Below are 21,695 nucleotides of genomic sequence, written 5' to 3'. Positions count from 1 at the left end.
TTCATGAATAAATATAGAAATATTTTTATGTATATGATTTATAGCTTCTTTCAATAAATTTATTTATTTAACAAATTATTAGAAAATTAAGCAGAATAATTAAGAGATGAAATAAACAATTCTTCTAAATTTAGATCTTAGGGAATCACAAGTCTTAACTCAAATAATCACACCCTTAAATTCCTCAACACCCAATGAAAACTAAGTCATTGGAATGCCAATTCATTCAAGTTTCTTTAAGATTTTTCCTTTTGCCCTCAAACATAAATCGAAAATTGAAAATAAAATTGTAGATTCTTATCTAGGGTAGCTTTGACTATTTCTTCACTAGAACTCAAAATCTCTTGATTTGAACGACTTCAAGATAAGTACGTAGTTTATCCCAACTTTCATCTAATTTACATAGAGCACTTAGATGAACCTTTGACACTACAAGGAATAGTATTTGTGCTCAATGGATATCTACGTAGAGGAAAATAATTTTGTATTCCTATAACTTCATTTAGATGATTTTTTATTTCAAAATTGCATTCTAGAAGAATAATTGATCATTTTGAAAAAGATAACATTATATGTTTGATAGAGGCAGATTTATCTAGCCTTAATTAAAAGAAAATATTTAAAATTAGCAGCACAATGCTTAACTTGCAATCAAAGCTACGAGTAGAAGTCTGAACAATACATTGTATTGCCTATTCTTTATAGGTCTTATAAAAAATTGTTAATGAATTTTATTTTGGGATTGCCTCAAACTACTTAAGGTCATGATAACATTTTTGTATAATTAGATTGATTATAAAAAATAGGGCATTTATTTATCTTGCTCTTAAGCTAATGGTTCTTCTCACATGATTAAGTTGTTTGTTAATGAAGTAGCGCATCTTACCTTCAACCATCACATGATCATCATAATGATTAGGGTTATTTGGTTGGCTGAAAAGGAATACAGTGTAAAATGAATACTTTGGAGTTATTTGCATGAATGTAAAATAAATATAGGTGAATGACTTTTTTATTTAGTTAGAAGTAATTAATATAGAGTAAAATCCTAATTGGTGACGTCCAGCTGTGAACAGACAACAATTCTAAGTGGCGAGCGATTGACGGCAGCAACAAACAGAGATGGCCTGTGACAAATAGTGGTCAAGTATGCGTGTGGTGTAAACGTTTTCAATCCAAATCCGAGGAATTTGATTTACTCTCAAAATGTTCTACTTCACTTTATATTATATTTATTATATTTTACTTTGCATGATTTTGTATTCCAACAAAATACCAAAGTTTATAAAAGAATACTCTACCCCCTAAAATAATCTAACGAAATGGCTCCTAAACCTAATTCGTGGAATGTAAATCCCCTAAAAAGAATTCAAGCTTACAACTGTGCTTCGACATTGAAACGTTCCTCTGAGGAGCCTAAGTGCATGTTTTCCCTGTTTTCAGTTCTTCCTCAGCCGTCCGATCCATGCAGCCCACCGCATACCACCGTATGGTAGCCGTAGATTTTCTGTAGCTGACTTGCATCGAAGAGGAAGAGGCCCCCTCGGAGTAACATTCCTCCATCGCACACCTCTTCGCACTCCCCTTCTTCCCTTCCCTCCCTTTTCCCTCCTTTCAAACCCTAGACCTCCAATCTTCAATGCCCTAGGAAACCATTCCCTTTAATTCTACTGCCGTTTCTTCTCCTGGTTTTTGGGTTATTTTCTGTGTTCATAAATCCCTAGCTCGTCAAATCGGTCTTGCTCGCACATCCTGCCCGTGCCCTAATTGCCCCGTCAACTTCCACATCACTTCGAATTCTTCGCAGTGGTTTGATACTAGCGCTAGTTATTCGGAACTGTGGGGAAATTTAAAAAGAACCGTCCGTTACTTATTTTTCCCCCCCTGAGCTAGGGCATCAGTGCTCCTTTATCTTGTTCTCCCTAGCCCTTCCTTGAATTGTGTCTACGGTTCTCGTCTGTGAAGTTTTAAGCTTCCGGTGTTCAGTCCGGGCTGTGCTGAGTCTATTTTGGGGACTTAAAAGCCCTGCTTTTCTCTGTAGCTGAGTGAAGGGGTGGCTTTGCTTGTGGATTAGTTTGAGCTTCCAGTTGGTTTCACTTGTGTCGATTGAGATATTTGGATGGAGTAACCGGATTTGGATGTTGAGCTTGAGCGTTTGCGCTTGCATGGGTGGGGCATGAGCAGATATGAGTAGGTTGTCATTCAGGCCACGCCCTCTTGACATTCATAAGAAACTTCCTATTATTAAGTCTGTGAAGGATTTTGACGATGATGACGTGCCAACTGCTGCTGCTGCCACCCGGAACTCACAACTACTACGAATTGCAGCCGAGACAGACAATGAGGTAACACTGTTATGACAATGAGGTAACACTGTTATGCACGTGTTTGATTTAGTTATTTTAGTTCTTTATTGTTGCAATTTAGGACACATTGGTCTTCTTCTTTATTTTTTTTTGGGTGCTGGATTAACTTTTTATAGGATAATAATTTTTTGTTTGCCGCTTTGCATGAAAGTTTTAAGTAGCAGTTTGAAGTGCTTGTGTTGGATAATGACAAACTTGAATTTGTCATGTTTGTTTATGGGAAGGCTTGCGATAAGAATCGTACCTGCATTCTTAGAAAACTTATGGCATTGTCATGGAATTTAACCTAATTCTTTATCTCATATCTCAATGTAGTTTAAAAGAACTTTGGTGGTGTTGCCCTTTTAGATGATACATGAGATAGCTAAAATCATTATTTGGAACAAAAGCTTTGAATTGTGGTGCTTGGGATAGTTGGCATTCCTTCATGAATTCTAATCATATTGGATGAAGAAAAAAAATGCACTTGGATCTCATTTCAGTAGCACTGAAGTAATGAATATTTTATCATTAAGAGACCTTCGATATCTTGAAACTAAACCCCTACTTAGAGAGTTGATAGTGGAGTGGTTCTAGTGGATAGCACATTAAGTTTAGTTGTGCAATTTTAGAAATTTCGATAAAATTCTCCCCCAAACTTCCAAAACCCTATACCAAATAGCTTGAAGTGAAGTGGTTAAAAACAAAGTTAGGATAAGGTAAGCTTGTAATCATGACCAAATCACTATGAAATATAAAAATAAACAATAGAGGTACTTCTAAAAGTTGATAAATTGTTGATATTTACATTGATTGTTATTTTAGAGGCATAGCAGCTTTGATTGGAAATTTTTTTTGATTGGTGTACTCATTTCTTGGCAATATGTGCATGCTTCATCTCCTTTGTCACTTTTCAGTTAGAAATTGGGAAATACCTGTGATTTGTCATGCATTGGATCCAATTGCTATACCTTAATACTCCTAAAAAGGGTATCCCAATCGAATGTACTGAAATTAAAGTTTAATTTTGCTAATATCATTAACTGATAATGCTATTTTAGTTTTTCATGATTTCTACTTTGGTTGAACCTTTCTTGCTGCTTCGGTTTTGTCATATGCTTTAGAGAAACGACCATGGGCCTCCTTTTTCTTTTATGCAGACAGATTCCGTTCATATGTGATAACAACAGTTTTGATTTTGTGCCTGTATAACAATTTCACTTTGCATTTCAATTTATTTTTGAATACTCAGGCCATGGGCCTCCTTTTTGGTACTTCATTTATTTATTCATGGTATCTTGAAAGGCATTTATAAACCAGAACAAAACAAATTCCTTCAACTGCTTTGAAAAACTTGGAATATGTTTCTCATAATATATTTTAGTAGAATTATATACTTTGTGAAGCATAGTACATTAATCCTTCTTGTAGTATATCTAATTTAATTTTTTATTGGTAATGATTGACCTAATACTGATGATCTTTTACAGGCACATCACATCACTGTCAAAAAAGTTTCATCCGAAATCCCCACGCCTCAATATAATATTGTGGAAACATATGAAAGGGATTATTCCAGAACTTTCAGCCAACCTTCATCTTACTTACGTGGAAGAGGAGGTTTGCTCCTACTGCCGTTGTATTCTGGTTCCCCTAGCCCCACTATAGAACATACTGTTAAATTTATTTGAAAATTTGTTCTTCTTTGCAGCCAGAGCAGAGATTAGTGAATTTGTAGAGTATGATCTTGACAATGAGGATGAGGACTGGCTTCAAAATCTCAATAATGAGAGGAGAATTCTCCCACCTGAAAAGTAAATTGCTGTTCTTTCTCTATTGACGCCTTATTTTTGAATTCAAACTTCAAGTTCTTTGCTTTTTCACCTGATACTTGCTTAACATACAAAGACACTTCATCGTGATACAAGAATGCATTTCATGTTGTCATTTGCAACAGATCTTTTCATGACCTATTTTGATTGTGTGAATGGTATTTGAACTATTTTATGCAAGTCTTTCAAAGGTTTATTGAATGGAATTTTGTGTTGATGAGCATGTTTGGAAGGTATCGTAAATTAGTATTGATGTAGGACTACGTGTATAGGCAAATGCTGTGGATCAGAAAGTTACACATGCATAGACAGAGCTATGAAATTTATCAATTTCTTATGTTCTTAGCAAAGATTTAAGCCAACAAGATGGTGATTAAGATCAAGTAATCAATTACATAATAATGTTAGGAATACAAAATAATCAAATCAAATCATACTATGCTAATGTACGGTTTTCAAAGAGAATTCCTAACTTAACAATTAGAATAGTCACCCTGAAAGATCCACGCACTCACACTCTTAATGCGGTTTAAGTGGATAAGTCTTCATAATTACACGATGCCCTAATTGAGGAAGAGTTGAAGATATCGAGTTAGGGAAAGAGTTTACCGTTCTCTTGTTCTTGATATTTGTTTTGTTATTTCTCAAATTGGTTGTCGAGTTGTTGGGATTTCTCCTTGCACCGAACAAGTCTTGATGATAGGTCAGGCGTCGTGATGGAGGTAAGGGATGGGATGTAGCTAGCCAAAGGAGGAGGGCTCCCATCTTCCTTCCTCAAGAGAAATAATAAGTTAGGGCGAACATTTTAGGAGGAAGGAGTGGGGATATGGCTAGCCATCCAAAGGAGGGAAGAAGCATGACATGTAATTTCAGACTTTGTGGATATAAGGTAGTGGAGGCAACAATTAGGAAATCTAGAATTAACTTCAGCAATTAACAAAATCTGGAATTAATTTGGGTAGGAATTGATTGGGGGAGAATTAATTGGAAGGAGAAAAAAAGGAGAAAGAGGGGAGAGAGAGGGGTGGCGGCTAGGGTGATTAGGGTAGTTGATTTAGGGAATTGAGAGGCTTGCCAAACATAGAATATTGTTTAAGGAAGGAGGGATTATGGCAAATACCTACTTAATTTAAATTGGCATGAAATTTTTTTTTTTTGGGGGGGACTTTCCTAAGATACTTCATCTTATTTTAGGAAAGGAATTTCAAATTCAAATAAATTAAAATATGAATTTAAAAACTTTCTAATTTAAGATGCGTGAAATATGGAAATGATCAATTTCTTGATTTGAAAAGGGGGGGGGGGACTTTCTTAAGATATTTCATCTTATTTTAGGAAAGGAATTTTAATTTCAAATAAATTAAAATCTGAATTTAAAACCTTCTTAATTTAAGATGCATCAAATATTGAAAGGATCAATTTCTCGATTGAAAATTTTGGAGGCGAGGGAAAGGGGTGGTGGCTTGCGGCTAGGAGGGGAAGGGAGGCGGTGGTGGGAGTAGGGGAATCGCTAAAGAGGGTGGGGAAAATGTGGCCGTCGGCTTTAGGGAGGGAAGGAAAAGGGGGGGGGGGAGGTCGGGTAGGGAAAGTAGGGGGCCAACAGCTAAGGAAGAAAGCAAAGCAAATTTGAGTTGGAGATGAACCACGAGCCTGCACGTTTCATGCGGTTGATGGTTAGTGCTTTGCCCTCACCACAGGACTTCAGATTCTCACAACTCTCCAAGAAAACAAAGTGCAGAATTTTTCTTTTCATTATATTCATCATCCTCTCCAAAGAGGGGCAGGGTCTATAAATAGCCAAAATACAATAGAATGTCTAATGACAAAAGTGCCCCCTGGGGTCACATAAGCCTACTCCCTCATTCCTACTCCCTCAAATGAGGGTAAAAACGGAAACGATACATAAATAAATCAAATACAAATAAAATCTTTGAAATAAAGTGGTCCAATTATGGCCGTAGATCTTCGGCCCCTTCTCTGATATTTCCACGGTCGGATGTCCCCATGAAGTATTTAATTTCTTTTACATGCCCGTCTTTATGACTAGTTATTTCTAGCTATCTTGTTCAAAACTTGTTTGCTTGAGAATTTTGTCCTTCCTTTTTTTACATACATGATTTAATATCCATTCAATTTATATTGGCGAACAACAGGTTAAATTCGAGTAAGCTTGCCTTGAAAAAAATTTTTTTTTCCGGTGGGGGGGATGGGAGGGGGTTGAGTCAAAATTAAGCAAATTTTGATTTCTAGTCCACTTGAGCAAATTTTTGTGTCAAAATGATGCATATTACAAATTTTTGTGTCAAAATGATGCATATTACAAATTTTTGTGTCAAAATGATGCATATTACAAATTTTGTATACATTCATACATACAATAAAATAGGGATTCCTTCATTCTCATTTCTAATGTTTTTGGACAAGTAGCCCCATCTACTCTGTCCCTTTCTCCCCCTTAATGTACATATTCCAAAGGATGTCAAACTCTAAGGCATGGGTTCGAAGTCAGCACCGCCACTTTCTCATTGTCCTCTCAAGTAGTCTATTGTAAATCCCACTACCCTTAATTTCTCCATCGAAGGGCTAAATCCTTGCCTTAGATAATTCCTGTTAGTTCCGTAAGCTGTTCACACCTGATTCCTCTTCAAATGTGCATGCACAGACATGCATTATACTTATCCCAAAGATCAAGTACTGTATTTTTCAGTTTCAGATGTTGGTTTTTTTATGACGCCTTAAGTAGTTTTTGTTTTTCTTGTCTGGAACAGAGCTTACGATGGTGAGATCACAGATGGCTTAGCTTAATATCTAGAATGATGTCTTTCAAGATTTAGAGGTATTCTATGTTTTAGTTTTGAAGAAAAGTCTGGCCTAATTAAGTAAGCAAATTTTGATTCCTTGATGCGAGTAAAAATTTTGGAAGGGCCCCAAATTTTTGCATGCAAATAGTTAACCTTCCTAGATAAAAGAAAGACACAAATATACCCAAAAGGATACAAATTACAACAAATAAACCAAAACAACTCACTTTTATAAAATAAAACGACACCTTACAAACGACGCTTACAACGATTCAAACAAACTTATATAATAAAAACCTAAACTTGCATTTCCATTGCTTTGAGAAGAAGGATATAGGTGGGGTGGTCACTTGCGTAGAGAAGAAGAGGTTAGAAGCCAAGACGAAGGAGGAGGACAAGCTCTCAAGTTTTCCTAGGAGGAGGAAGAAGAGAAGTTGGACAAAGCTCGCAAGCTTTTCCAAACAACAAACCCGTAGGTTTTGGCTTCCAAAAATTGCATCATCACATCCTCTTTTCTAACATAAAACACCACATATTTATATGCTAAAAGGGGCAGCTAAACAGCCACCTAAAACTACTAATTAATCCTATTAAAAGAGTGAACTAGAAGGTCAAAAGACACATAACAGCCAGCAGAATTTCTGCACAGAAAACAGGGAGGCAAGCTACGGAAAACCCAACCAGCAGCTATGGGAAGCCCAGCCAGCCAGGGACCCGAAGAGCCAGCACAGGAAACAGAGCATCATTTCACGTGAAAAACATCCAGGAGCGGAAAATCGAGAGGGAGGACCACGGGAACAGTAATAGACAACAGAAACCGAAAGTCAAAGGGAAGGGAAGGCTTTATGAGCTGATTTCTACACCAATTAATGAACTAAACATCAGCTCATAATGAGCTAACCAACAATTCAAAATTTAATGAGCTAGAACCAAATTAATAGGCTCAAAACTATAGCAGCCAAAGCCTACCCGAGAGCAGCAAAAGACCCCAAACCAAGAGTAGCAAAGGCTCCAAACAGAGAGCAGCCAAGGCCAAAATTTTGGATTTGTTTTGACCCCCCCTTTGCCTACATCAAATTCTCCCTCACTTAAAAAGCTCATTCCTGATGAGGAAGCTTTCGATTTTTCCCGAGGAGACAAAGTAGACGCTTCAAGCTCTTGAATTTTATCTGCGTACCTTTTAAATACCTCGTCTCGATCTCGCTTGAATTGTTCCGTAAAAGTTGTTTCTTTTTCATGTACCGCTCCGTACACAAATGCATCTTCACTTGGAGCTTGTATAGCTCATTCTGCAGGGGATCTGTCGAATCACCTTCTGTTGGAACCCATCTGTCCATTGAAAGAGGGACTTCAAGATCTTTTGGATTGCTTTCTTCTATGACTAAATCAATCTTTTTGTGATTTTTCATTTTTCTAAAAAAGACTCAACAAAACTTAAATCACTTGATATAAGACTCACACAACAAACCGGGATTTGCTAACCCGCTCTGATACCAATTTGATGCGAACAAAAATTTGGGAAGGGCCCCAAATTTTTGCAAGCAAATAGTTAACCTTCCTAGATAAAAGAAAGATACAAATATACCCAAAAGGATACAAATTACAACAAATAAATCAAAACAACTCTTTTTTATAAAATAAAATGACACCTTACAAACGACGCTTACAAACGACTCAAACAAACTTATATAATAAAAACCTAAACTTGCACTTCCATTGCTTTGAGAAAAAAGATATAGGTGGGGTGATCACTTGCGTAGAGAAGAAGAGGTTAGAAGCTAAGACGAAGGAGGACAAGCTCGCAAGCTTTCCTAGGAGGAGGAAGAAGAGAAATTGGACAAAGCTCGCAAGCTTTTCCAAATAACAAACCCGCAGGTTTTGGCTTCCAAAAATTGCATCATCACATCCTCTTTTCTAACATAAAACACCACATATTTATTTATAGGCTAAAAGGGGCAGCTAAACAGCCACCTAAAACTACTAATTAATCCTATTAAAAGAAGAAACTTGAAGGTCAAAAGACACATAACAGCCAACAGAATTTCCGCACAAAAACAGGGAGACAAGCCACGGAAAACCCAACCAGCAGCCACGGGAAGCCCAGCGAGCAAGGGACCCGAAGAGCCAACACAGGAAACAGAGCATCATTTCACGGGAAAAATAGCCAGGAGGGGAAAACCGAGAGGGAGGACCACGGGAACAGCAACAGACAGCAGAAACCGAAAAGACAAAGGGAAGGGAAGGGTTTATGAGCTAATTTCTACGTCAATTAATGAACTAAACATCAGCTCATAATGAGTTAACCAACAACTCAAAATTTAATGAGCTAGCACCAAGTTAATAGGCTCGAAACTATAGCAGCCAAAGCCTACTCGAGAGCAGCAAAAGGCCCCAAACCAAGAGCAGCAAAGGCTCCAAACAGAGAGCAGCCAAGGTCAAAATTTAGGATTTGTTTTGACCCCCCCTTTGCCTACATCAAATTCTCCCCCACTTAAAAAAGCTCATCTCCTGATGAGAAAGCTTTCGATTTTTCCCGAGGAGACAAATTAGGCGCTTCAAGCTCTTGAATTTTATCTGCGTACCTTTTGAATACCTCGTCTCGCTCTCACTTGAATTGTTATTGTAAAAGTTGTTTCTTTTTCATGTACCGCTCTGTATACAAATGCATCTTCACTTGAAGCTTGTATAGCTCATTCTGCAGGGGATCTGTCGATTCACCTTCTGTTGGAACCCATCTGTCCATTAGAAGAGGGACTTTAAGATCTTATGGATTTCTTTCTTCTATGACTGAATCAATCTTTTTGTGATTTTCCATTTTTCTAAAAAAGACTCAACAAAACTTAAATCACTTGACAACAAGACTCACACAACAAACTGGGATTTGCTAACCCGCTCTGATACCAATTTGATGCGAACAAAAATTTGGGAAGGGCCCTAAATTTTTGCAAGCAAATAGTTAACCTTCCTAGATAAAAGAAAGACACAAATATACCCAAAAGGCTACAAATTACAACAAATAAACCAAAACAATTCACTTTTATAAAATAAAACAACACCTTACAAACGATGCTTACAAACGACTCAAACAAATTTATATAATAAAAACCTAAACTTGCATTTCCATTGCTTTGAGAAGAAGGATACAAGTGGGGTGGTCACTTGCTTAGAGAAGAAGAGGTTAGAAGCCAAGACGAAGGAGGACAAGCTCGCAAGCTTTCCTAGGAGGAGGAAGAAGCGAAGTTGGACAAAGCTTGCAAGCTTTTCCAAACAACAAAACCGCAGGTTTTGACTTCCAAAAATTGCATCATCACATCCTCTTTTCTAATATAAAACACCACATATTTATAGGCTAAAAGGGGCAGCTAAAATGCCACCTAAAACTACTAATTAATCCTATTAAAAGAGGGAACTAGAAGGTCAAAAGACACATAACAGCCAGCAGAATTTCTGCACAGAAAACAGGGAGACTAGCCACGGAAAAACCAACCAGCAGCCACGGGAAGCCCAGCCAGCAAGGGACCCGAAGAGCCAACACTGGAAACAGAGCATCATTTCACGGGAAAAACAGCCAGGAGGGGAAAATCGAGAGGGAGGACCCACGGGAATAGCAACAGACAGCAGAAACTGAAAAGAAAAAGGGAAGGGAAGGCTTTATGAGCTGATTTCTACACCAATTAATGAACTAAACATCAGCTCATAATGAGTTAACCAACAACTCAAAATTTAATGAGCTAGCAACAAGTTAATAGGCTCAAAACTATAGCAGCCAAAGCCTACCCGAGAGCAGCAAAAGGCCCCAAACCAAGAGCAGCAAAGGCTCCAAATAGAGAGCAGCCAAGGCCAAAATTTAGGATTTGTTTTGACCCCGCCTTTGCCTACATCATTTCTAGTCCACTCGAGCAAATTTTTGAGTCAACATGATGCATATTACAATTCATACAAAAAATCAGAGATTCCTTCTCATTTCTTGTGTTTTTTGACAAGTAGCCCCATGGACTCTTTCCCTTTATTCCCCTTAATGCACAGATTCCACAGGATGTCAATCCCTAAGGCATGGGTTCCTGCTACCTTCTCATTGTCCTCTCAAGTAGTCTATGGTAAATCCCACTACCCTTAATTTCTCCATAGGAGACCTAAATCTTTGCCTTAGATAATTCCTGTTAGTTCCGTAAGCCTTTCATACCTGATTCCGCTTCAAATGTGCATGCACAGACATGCCTTATGCTTATCCCAAAGATCCGGTACTGTATTTTTCTGTTTCAGATGTTGGTTTTCTTATGAAGCCTTAAGTAGTTTTTATTTTTATTTTTATTTTCTAGTCTGGAACAGAACTTACGATGGTGAGATCTCAGACGACTTAGCTTAATATCTAGAATGAATGTCTTTCAAGAATTAGAGGTATTCTATATTTTAGTTTTGAAGAAAAGTCTGGTCTATTTAACATACTTATCACTATGCCAGTCTTATTCCATAGTATGCCACCATCTAACCATCAAGTAATGAGGAGCATGGTAAAGTTTCTTATGTTTTCAAAGCTATAAAATCATCTTTTGGCGAAACTTCTTACTTTTGTTGGTAAGGATTAATTAGTTTTTTAAGCCTTTGTGATTTCATGCATTTTTCTCTCATTTGATAGAACCATACAATCTATTTTATGATCCATATTTGCTTGCTGTTTGTCAAATGCTTTTGTGCAATCTTGTGCCGCAAATTTGTGTGATGACGTTGGTGCGACATGGCTAATGAAAATTGTTCAGTAGCAGCGTGCAAATTCTTATGTGATATCTGCTTCGTTAATTTTCAGTATGCTCCTAGATAAAGCTGATCATTAATCTTGTTTGAATCCCATATATTGATTACATAACCCTTTTATTTTGCTGAACTAAATGTCAGCGGTGGAAACCTGCTTCTTAATCATTCAGTACATTTTAGTGGAAATCTGATTACCACCATGCTAATGTTAATTTTCGTTATCATTTTCCCACTCATCCATGTGTTAAATGCAGATTTGAGAGTTTACTTTTCAAGCTGGAGGTTCTGGATCATAAAATTCGAGAGAGATCAGGAGGACTGCAACCTACTTTCACAGATCCTGTTCCGGTTTTTCTGCAGCTTGATGCTGCAGCTGAGGTGATACTTTTTTTTTCTTTGTTGAATGAGGACAGTTGCTTCATTTTGTTAAATGTCATGGGCTAAAGCTACTACTGATAATACTGTTCTTATTGCATGTTATGAAAGAGATGACTTTGTAATTTTCAAACCTTTTTTTGTGGAATTTAGGTAGTGTATGGACAGGTAATACTTCAGAAGCAGGAATTAAATGCTCTAATTTGAACTGCTACTATTTCTTTTTTATAAAATGTATATTTTAATAAATAAAATGGTTTCCTGTTTAGATTTTTTTTCCCCATATGATGCCTTTTGGCATGGCTTGCATGTTCCCTTGGACTGTTACTTCAAAATATCCATAATAGAGAACCTCTATGATCAATTGATTATAGAGTCCCTATTTTAACAGGTTCCCTTGGAAAATTTTTCTAGAAATAAAGGTAAAAAACAAATTGTTATTCCTTCTAAGCATTTGGAAGTTGCCTGAGCATTCCAGAGAAAATTTATCTGCATCCTTCGGAAAAAGCTTGAGTTAATCTCTCAGATGGAGTTCAATTAGCGATTTCAACAAGTTGGTTATTTTGTCAATTTGCCAACTCCGTTGTTGGGCTTGATGATATTCCAATAGAGGTGTGAAAATGCTTAGGAGATGAAGGAATTTGTTGGCTTACTAAACTTTTTAATATTATTTTGAAAGCTAATAAAATGCTAGATGAGTAGAGAATGAGTGTGTCGATTCATATTTTTAAGAATAAAGGTGATGCACAAGATTGTGTGAATTATAGAAGAATTAAGTTAATGTGTCATACTTTAAAATCATGGGAGAGAGTTATGGAGTATAGGTTGCGACGTGATACTAATATTTCTTAAAATAAATATGGATTCTTGCTGGGTAGTTCTACTATGGAAGCTATACATTTATTGAGATGTTTGATGGAGAAGAGTAGAGAGAATAAGGAGGATCTACATATGATATTTATTGATTTAAAGAAAGCATATGATAAAGTTCCAAGAGAAATGTTGTTGAGAGTTATAGAAAAGAAAGAGGTTAATAATGTTTATATTAAAGTCATTATGCAGGAGCTGGTACTTGTGTTCAAACACAATGTGGTTTGACCAAGTATTTTCCTATTTCAGTTGGATTACATCAAGGATCAGCCTTAAGCCCATATCTTTTTGCTTTAGTCATGGATGTTCTCGCTAGACATTTGCAAGAGGTTGTACCTTGGTGTAGGCTTTTTGCTAATGATATTCTTCTTGTTGATAAGACTTGAGAGGGAGTTGAAGGCAAACATGAATTATGGAGGTCAGTCTAAATGCTTTTATTTGAGTAGATCTCAAACTGAATATATGGAGTGTAATTTAAGTAATAATAAATCTAGTGTGGGGATTGTGACTTTAGGTGATCAAGTCATTAGTTAGAATACATGTTTTCGATATCTTGGGTCTATGGTTTAGAGTGATGGTTAAATAGATGGGGATTCTATTAGTATAATTCAAGTGTGATGTTTGAAGTGGAGGAATGCATGGGGCTTGTTGTGTGATAGAAAAGTACCCCTCAAACTTAAGGGGAAATTCTTCAAGATGGTGATTAGACCTGCAATGCTTTATGATGCAAAATGTTGGCCATTAAAAGAGAAACATAATATTACGTTAAGTGTTGCTTATATGAGGATGCTTAGGTGGATGAGTGGCTTTACTCTTAGAGACAAGATATGAAATGAGCATATACGTGAAAAGCTTGGAGTAGCTCCAGTGGAAGATAAGATTAGAGTGTCATCTCAGATGGTTTGGTCACATAAAATGACGGCCTTCCGATGACCCAGTTAGGAAAGTAGATGCATTATATTTGACGTACGTTAAGAAAGGTAGAGGTCGACCTAAAAAGACTTGGCTAGAAAATATTACAAATGACTTTTTTTTGTTTGATTTAAATGAGAATTTAACTCTTAACATGACATAATGGAGAAAAAATGATTCATGTAGCTGACCCCAAATAGTGGGATAAAGGCTTGATGTTGTTGTTGTTGTTGCCAACTCATTTCAATATTTTAATCTTAATCCAACATCTAAGACATTTAACATTAGTATATTCGGTTGATTTGTGTCCTTTAGCTCGCAGGAGTGTTTTTGTGGTGGCATTGACTTGGTTTTGATGGAGTTTGTCTTGAATTGAAACATAAACTTAGATGTTTGCTTAAGTTGAGCTTGTATCAAATTTATTTTGACTTAAACTAAGCTCAAAATCATTCAATTACAAGTTGGCTTGAAGTTGTTCTTCATTTAATTTTTTATCAATTTTGTGTTTAGATAGAAATTGTAATTGAAACTTTGTTTCTTAAATACATGTTTATGGTTGCAAGATCATAGTCTACTATGAGATTAAGTATAGCCTCGCATATCACAATTTTAACTCCTTTTCATGCTCATTCATTAATCCTCTCACAAGCTATCATACTTAGTCGTGCATGTTTAATGTATGTCCATAATTTAGAATATGTTTTAGATTAATTTTATTTAAGTAATATGGACATTTTTCCCTAGTACCATTAATGAATTTTTGGGAATGTATTATGTTACTTGAGTTTATACAAGGGGTTCTAGTCTTATATTAAGGGACATGCGATTATAATGTAATGAATTGAATATTTTCCCCATCTCTTTTAATTCTTCTTGCTTTTCTTCTTCTTTTTTATAATTTTCATACTTCTCTAAATCTCTTCCTTTGTTTACACCATTTTTGGTATTAGAGCTAGCTTGCTTATCTTTTATCACGCATCGTTTTCTTCCTGAGATACTAGATCCACTTCATCAACTGTTCACAGTCCATCTTTGCATATTCCTTCATTAAATTCCCCAATATGATTAGCCACATATAGTGACAAACTTAACATGATCACCCTTACACCATATCGTTCGACCACAAACATGTGACTCTCTTGCACTTGGGCCGCCAACTCTTTTCTGTGGTTTGAACTCCTTGATTTATACATTAACCTCATGCAAACCATCATTCCTCAATCGAGCATTTGATTGTTTCCACCCCAATCCCCAATACTCTGTTGATTGACTTCCATAGGTTTGCTCACCCCACCACCTTATTCATTGCGTCTTTTGTCTGTCGCATGCTAGACGTTTCTCTTATACAAATAAATAATGATGTTTGTCATCACACTTTGCAACCTTTGAGCCTTCATATCGTGTCACGTCCATTTACATCTAGTACAACACATCTTCATTCTATCTACGCCCCAATGCTCGAACAAACTCTCTTCTCTTTATCCACCCTGTGCACGTTTTGTCACTGCAATCTATATAGCCACATAACCCATAACTACGATCTTCCTCTATACTCCTTCCTCCCACAACTATCCAATTGCCATTGCCTCCACATACACTATTTTTTATTGTGTGATCCCTCTACCTTAGTTTACACAAATTGCAATGGTGTCATTCTCCTCTATAGATGGTTGATTATTTAAGAGTAACCACAAAGGACTACCCTGGTGATTTTAGAGTTGATCTCAGTTAAGTCAATGTAACACTAGATCTCACCGATCCCTTTACTCGAGCATTTCCATATTTTGCACAATGCTACTTTATTATGACAAAATTTTGAAGGTGGAAGAAGAGAAAGCTGCTTTATATGCCAATAGTAAATTATTGAAGAACCAAGATTGATACAATGTGATTTTTAGTCATGATATGCTTGTATACATGCTCGTGTGCCTGCGCCCGCACACACACTCTTTAATCCCAAAATATAGTAATAACATTGAATACTAATGAAGAGTCGTTGACTCCTTTGTAAACATTAAAAGGATATGTTTCCATGTATATTATTACCCTTGAAAAGGAAATCGAAATGGCTATGAAATACTTTGTGATGGCCTAGAGGACTATAGGTGGTTCAGATCGGATGTCATAGGTCCCATATAAAGCACAAAATGGTTCTAGAGGGTAGAAAAGTGACGCACCTGCGAGTTTCATCCAATCACAATGATGATTATTTAGCAAGAAATGCAACAATGGCCAACGAACGGGTTTGTGAGGCAATGTGAAAGCACACGATAAATGAAGGCAATAGTCTCGAAAGAATGAGTTGTTTGCTATAGTATAGAGAAGTTGAGGCGATTTTTAGAGGAATCATGCTCAAGTATAGATGATAAAGGAATATTTGTACTGGTGCGACTTGAGATGAAGGAGATGAGAGGAACTTATAAGAAAAATATGATAATGTCATTTGTGAGGACAAGGACAAATGTGAACCAACCTTGCGAGAAATCAGGGGGAGAGAACTTTTGTGATTGAGTGAAGTGAATAATGTTAGTGTGGAATCAAGTGATTTCACCAATAAGCAAGAGCAATGGTGTGTATATTGCGTGCATAAATAGAGTATATTTACATACGAACAAAGGCAAGGATGAGGGGGTTGAGTCGATACATGAGTTGGTTTGCTCTAATACTACTTGGTGTAGATGTGGCAACAAAATTAGAAAAATAGAAGAGAAACAAATATTGAAAGAGGTGAACCGTGGGAAGAGGGAAGAATGAGAAAAAGAGATGTGAAAAGAGTAAGAGATAAATGGGAAAAATAAGAATTGATGGCTAGGTTTGAGAAACGAGGTTCATTCAATTATCAATTATCATGATGAACCCACCTTAGGTCATGATCTTCTTGTCTAAAGAGAATAACAACTTATTACCAAGACAACCTCAAGTCTTTGTCCCACTACATAACTTATTACCAAGAAATTCAAATAAACTTAGAAAAATCGCCAATATTAAATTATGGTATTTCCTAAAGTCAAGTTACTATAAAAGCATGAAAAATGATTAATCAGTCACGTGTTTTTGATCCAATTGTAAATCTTGATATGACAAACATGATCACATGTTTGGTTAAGTCACCACTAATCCTTTGATATATTTCAAAATTTCTTTTTATATAACTTGAGGAATATAAGCACTAATTATATTTTGAATATTCATATCATAAATTTATTTAATAGCAATTTTCCTATGCACCTCATCTTTCTATTTTTCTATTCTTTTTCCATCATCATTCATTTTTCATTTATTATTAACCTACTATACTTACTATAATCAACGTTTAAAATTGCGTAAATAAGCATCGAGGCTTTTTTCGTCTGTGAGGCGAGGCGTAAGCCTCGAGGCGGTGTGAGGCGTAAGCAGGTAAATAATTGCGTAAATGAGAATTTAAGGGTTTTAGCAGGTAAATAATAGTAAGATTCTATCATACAATAAAAACATCTAAATGACAAGTGAAATTAGTGGAAAGTAAGAAAATAGATGCAATAAAATCATATCCCAAAGTACAGAACCACAAAATATAAGTCTATTAAAACTCCCAACATACAAATAAAAAAGAACATATTAAATCAAATCATGTCTCATCACTAAATGGGTCTTCAAGAAAATCTTCTTCTCCAATTGTATTTATGAATGTCATATTTTCATCATCTTCAATGTTACTCATTTTTCTCTTCCCTATTCAATAAGAATGATTATTGTCATGTTAATTGCCCACTTGATATATATATATATATATATATATATAATGATAGCACATAAAAAATTGTGGAATACCTTTAGTATGAAATAGCATATAGGAAGTTGTGGAATACCTTTAGTTGCTTGTTGTGCTGTAGAACTAGTGGATGTGTCCACTTGATCTGCTTCGTCCCTCAAGATGTCCACACTTAAATCCTCTAGTTGCAGGTTTGATAATGGCAAATCTATCTCATCATCTATGAACCACTCATTTTCAGACACCACATCATCACACACCAATGGTCCTCATCATCCTTCAACCTCTTGTTCCTCAACCTCCTATCTCTCAACCTCTTATTGTGCATAATATACATAAGGGAGTTCATTCTGAGTGTTGAAAGTCGATTTCTTCTCTTCGTTTGCACTTGACTATATGTACTCTAGTTTCGCTCACACCCAGAGGAAGAACAAGTGATACCCAAAACTCTAACATCAAAACTCTATAACGTAGGGGTGGAATCACCAAATTGGATCCACCATTCAACTATTTTCAAAAAGAAAAATGATAATCAGAAGATATTAAAGTGTTATGCATGTACAGATGCTTTGCAAAAATATATATACTTAGAGTCCGTTTAGCAATAGTAGATTTTGCTACTTGCAAACCAAAAAATCCCTCCCTATTCCGAAATAGAACAAGTTCTAAATCTGCTAGCTCCTTGAAGGTCTGGTCCGGTTTTAGTCGTTCCATGCAATGATACAAGCCAAGCTTCACCTCCGGATTTGAGAATTTCCTCTCTGAATATTGAAATTGAGGATTGAGATAATACGCCGCTGCATGTAGATGACAGTGTAACTGAACCTCCCACCGAGCATCAATGATATCCCAAATCTCTTTATAACTTGCCTCCTCTCCTCCCAAATTATGTACAATCAACTCATTTGCCGCATCCATAGCAGTATAAATAAAACCCATGGCTGGTTTCTTCTCGGCATCCACTAAACGTAGAACTTGTATTAAGGGTCTCGTGCTCAATATGACATAGGTCACACTAGCCCAAAATTTATCATTTAGAATTAGCCTTCATATTTCCTTCCTCTCAGGTTTCTTCCCCCATGCAGAATTAAGCCATTGTGTCGATGTAAACATTGCTTCAAGGGGTTGTCTCACATCCAACAGGCTCTGCAGTGTCAAATAAGATATGACAAACCTGTAGAATAAACTTGCAATAGGAATTGAAAATGATTTGCAGTGCACAAATGTGATAACGAACCTAGTGGTTGCAGGACAAATGATTTCCTTCTTTGAAAACTTTTTTATTAAGACTAAGACCCATGAATGGTTGTAGATGAACTTTGTGATCTTCTTCGCGCTAAAAAGAGCGCTCTTGTGTTGAGTTAAATCACCAAGTTCCTCTAATATGAGATCGATACAGTGTGCTGCGCAGGGGGTCTAATAGAGGTGTTTCCTCTTCTCCGTCAACATCTGACCAGCTGCTTTGTATGCACTAGCATTGTCAGTCACCACCTGAACAACCAATTGCTCCCCAATCTCCTCAACAACCCCATATAGTAAATTGAAAATGAATTCAACATTTTTATCCTCATCTGAAGCTTCAACAGATCGTAAAAACACCGTGTCGTAGGGATTGTTTACAAGGATATTAATCATGCTCCCGCTCTTCATGTCAAACCATCCATCTGACATAATTATAACACCAGTCTCACTACATGTCCGTTTAATCTCATCAATGCTCTAATCTGTGTTCTGTAGATCCTCCTTCAAAATCCATGTTCGCGACTCGTACATGGAAGGTGCCTTCAAGCCTCTACCATACAATCCTATAGACCGCAACATATTGAAGTAGGCCGACGATGTCACAACATTAAATGGTATGGCATTCTAAAAAAAAAATCTGCCAATATCTATGCAAACCTGTCGTTGACCCTCAGCCACAGGCATCATCTTTTCTTGTCCTCTATCCTCTCCTGTATTAGTCATATACTGGTCCATAGGACCCTGTGCACCTCTATTATGCATAGTGGAGGAAGAGCCCTTTCCACTCTCACTCCCGAAGTAAGAACCAAGTTCGACCCTTTCATCAAATTGCTCATGTTGTAAATGTTTGGTCATGGTACTCTTTTTCATATAAGCTGTAATTTCTTCTTCCACCTTATCCGGAACATTCACACAAGGTGCTACATTCTTATGTGAGCCGGATAAGTGTTCCTTCATGCGAGTTACTCCTCCATTCACCACTTTATCACAAAAATTGCATTTTAAATACTCATGTCTTCTCGCCGCCTCCTACATCAACTTGCACACTATATTTCCAAGAAGGTCCCGCCGCAATGACGTCTTTGTCTTTTTCTTGCCTCTAACCATGTTTCCTAATGCACAAATGCGAAAACAAACAAAAAATTTCAAAAAATAAAAAATCATAGATTTTCTTTCACTTGAAAAATCTTTCGTTGAACTAAAAAAAAAACCTAAAATCGGTAGTGGACGTCTTCTCGAGGGCGACCAGACACTTCAAGATCGTCGGAGTGAGGCGGCGCTGGCGGGAGAGGCGGCGAGAAGGGAGGCCGAGCGGATGTAGTGCGAAAGAGGCTTGCGGGCCTACGACTTTTTTTGTCTGCTCGGTTTCAGGTAGGCAGATATGAGAGGGGAGGAAGAAAGCTGAATTCATTTAGACCTTAAGTGTGTGGGTCCCGATTACTAGAGGCGTGCGCCTCACACTGAATTGCGCAATTCAGCCTCAAAGGTGCGCCTCACAAGGACAGAGGCGTGCGCCTCACGAAGAGCAAAAAAGACTTAAGTAATGAGGCGATTTTGCCCAGAATTGCGCAGAGGCGCCCCTCTAATTGCGCAATTTTAAACTATGACTATAATTTAATATGACCATCACTATATTTGTGGTTTTTTTTTTCCATTTTCATTAAAGTTTTCTGAACATATGCAGTATTTATTTATTTTTTCTAGCCATTTTAATCACTCCCATTTTCATTAGAACTAGTTTGTGACTTTACTTACTAACTATGTTCATGCCAACCCTTGATTTTATGACTTATGGGTGACATCCTAGCTAATGTTTTTTAGCTTGTGGCATATTGCTTGTAGCAATGCCTTAGCGCTAATAAATATTGATATCCAATCATTTCATGAATTTTGACATTGACTTATGATTGGCTGCCCACTTAACATTGATGTTAACCTTTCTTGTCAAACTTGAACTAATAGTGGCTATTTACACTTTACTAGTCTCATTTAACATTGTTATAGAAACTATTACAACTTTTGCTTTCTATGTTCTCTTTCCTCTCCTATTTAGTTTTTTGTTTGAGCAATTTGATTATTTGAGATATTCTTTTTATTGATAAGACTACAGAGGGAGTTGATGGTAAACTTGAATTATGGAGGTTAACCTTTTCATTTGAGTAGATCTAAAACCAAATGCATGGAGTGTAATTTTTGTAGTAGTAATAGATCTAATTGGGGGGGGGGGGTTGTTGCTTTGGGCAATCAAGTTATTTATAAGAGTACACGTTTTAGATATCTCGGGTCTATTTTTCAGAGTGATGGTGAAATAGATGGGGATATTATTAGTAGAGTTCAAGTTGGATGGTTGAAGTGGAGGAATGTATCGGGCTTGTTGTGTGATAGAAAAATTCTCCTTAAATTTAAGGAAAATTTTTACAAGATGGTGTTGAGACTACAATGCTTTATGGCGTAGAATGTTACTATTAAAAGAAAAGCATTAAGTTAAGTGTTGCAGAGATGAGGATGCTCAAGTGGATGAATTATTTTACTCTTAGAGATGGAACGTGAAACAAGCATATATGTGAAAAGGTTGGAGCATAGATGTCAATGGTGCAAAATACCGTATACCGTGGCGCACGGCGCGACGCGGTGCACCTACGACGCTATGTGTATGGCGCGGCGCTCGCCATTGTTTTAAAACAATGGCGGTGCACCTACGGCACCATGGTTTTCAAAATGGCGCCATTGTTTTAAAAATTTTTTAATGTAATTATAAATATTTTTTATATTTATTTTTTTATTTTTAAGATAATATATTTTATATTTTTTAAAT

At 36.7% G+C, this 21,695-nt stretch overlaps 1 protein-coding gene across 1 annotated transcript in view; it reads left to right on the top strand.

The window, feature by feature from the left end:
* Positions 1 to 1,376: 1,376 nt before the first annotated feature.
* Positions 1,377 to 21,695, top strand: part of LOC110094893 — a 43,692-nt gene continuing 23,373 nt past the window's right edge. The window contains exons 1-4 of the mRNA XM_020820232.2: positions 1,377 to 2,345; positions 3,836 to 3,965; positions 4,057 to 4,159; positions 11,985 to 12,108. Coding sequence (XP_020675891.1) covers positions 2,187 to 2,345; positions 3,836 to 3,965; positions 4,057 to 4,159; positions 11,985 to 12,108 — 516 coding nt within the window. The 5' untranslated portion in view covers positions 1,377 to 2,186. The remainder of the gene's footprint in view (positions 2,346 to 3,835; positions 3,966 to 4,056; positions 4,160 to 11,984; positions 12,109 to 21,695) is intronic.

Source organism: Dendrobium catenatum, unplaced genomic scaffold, assembly GCF_001605985.2.
Source record: "Dendrobium catenatum unplaced genomic scaffold, ASM160598v2 fragScaff_scaffold_1413, whole genome shotgun sequence".
In the NCBI taxonomy this organism is placed as follows: domain Eukaryota; kingdom Viridiplantae; phylum Streptophyta; class Magnoliopsida; order Asparagales; family Orchidaceae; genus Dendrobium; species Dendrobium catenatum.
Note: the sequence above shows the minus strand (reverse complement) of the source record. Positions and strands in the feature narration are given on the sequence as shown.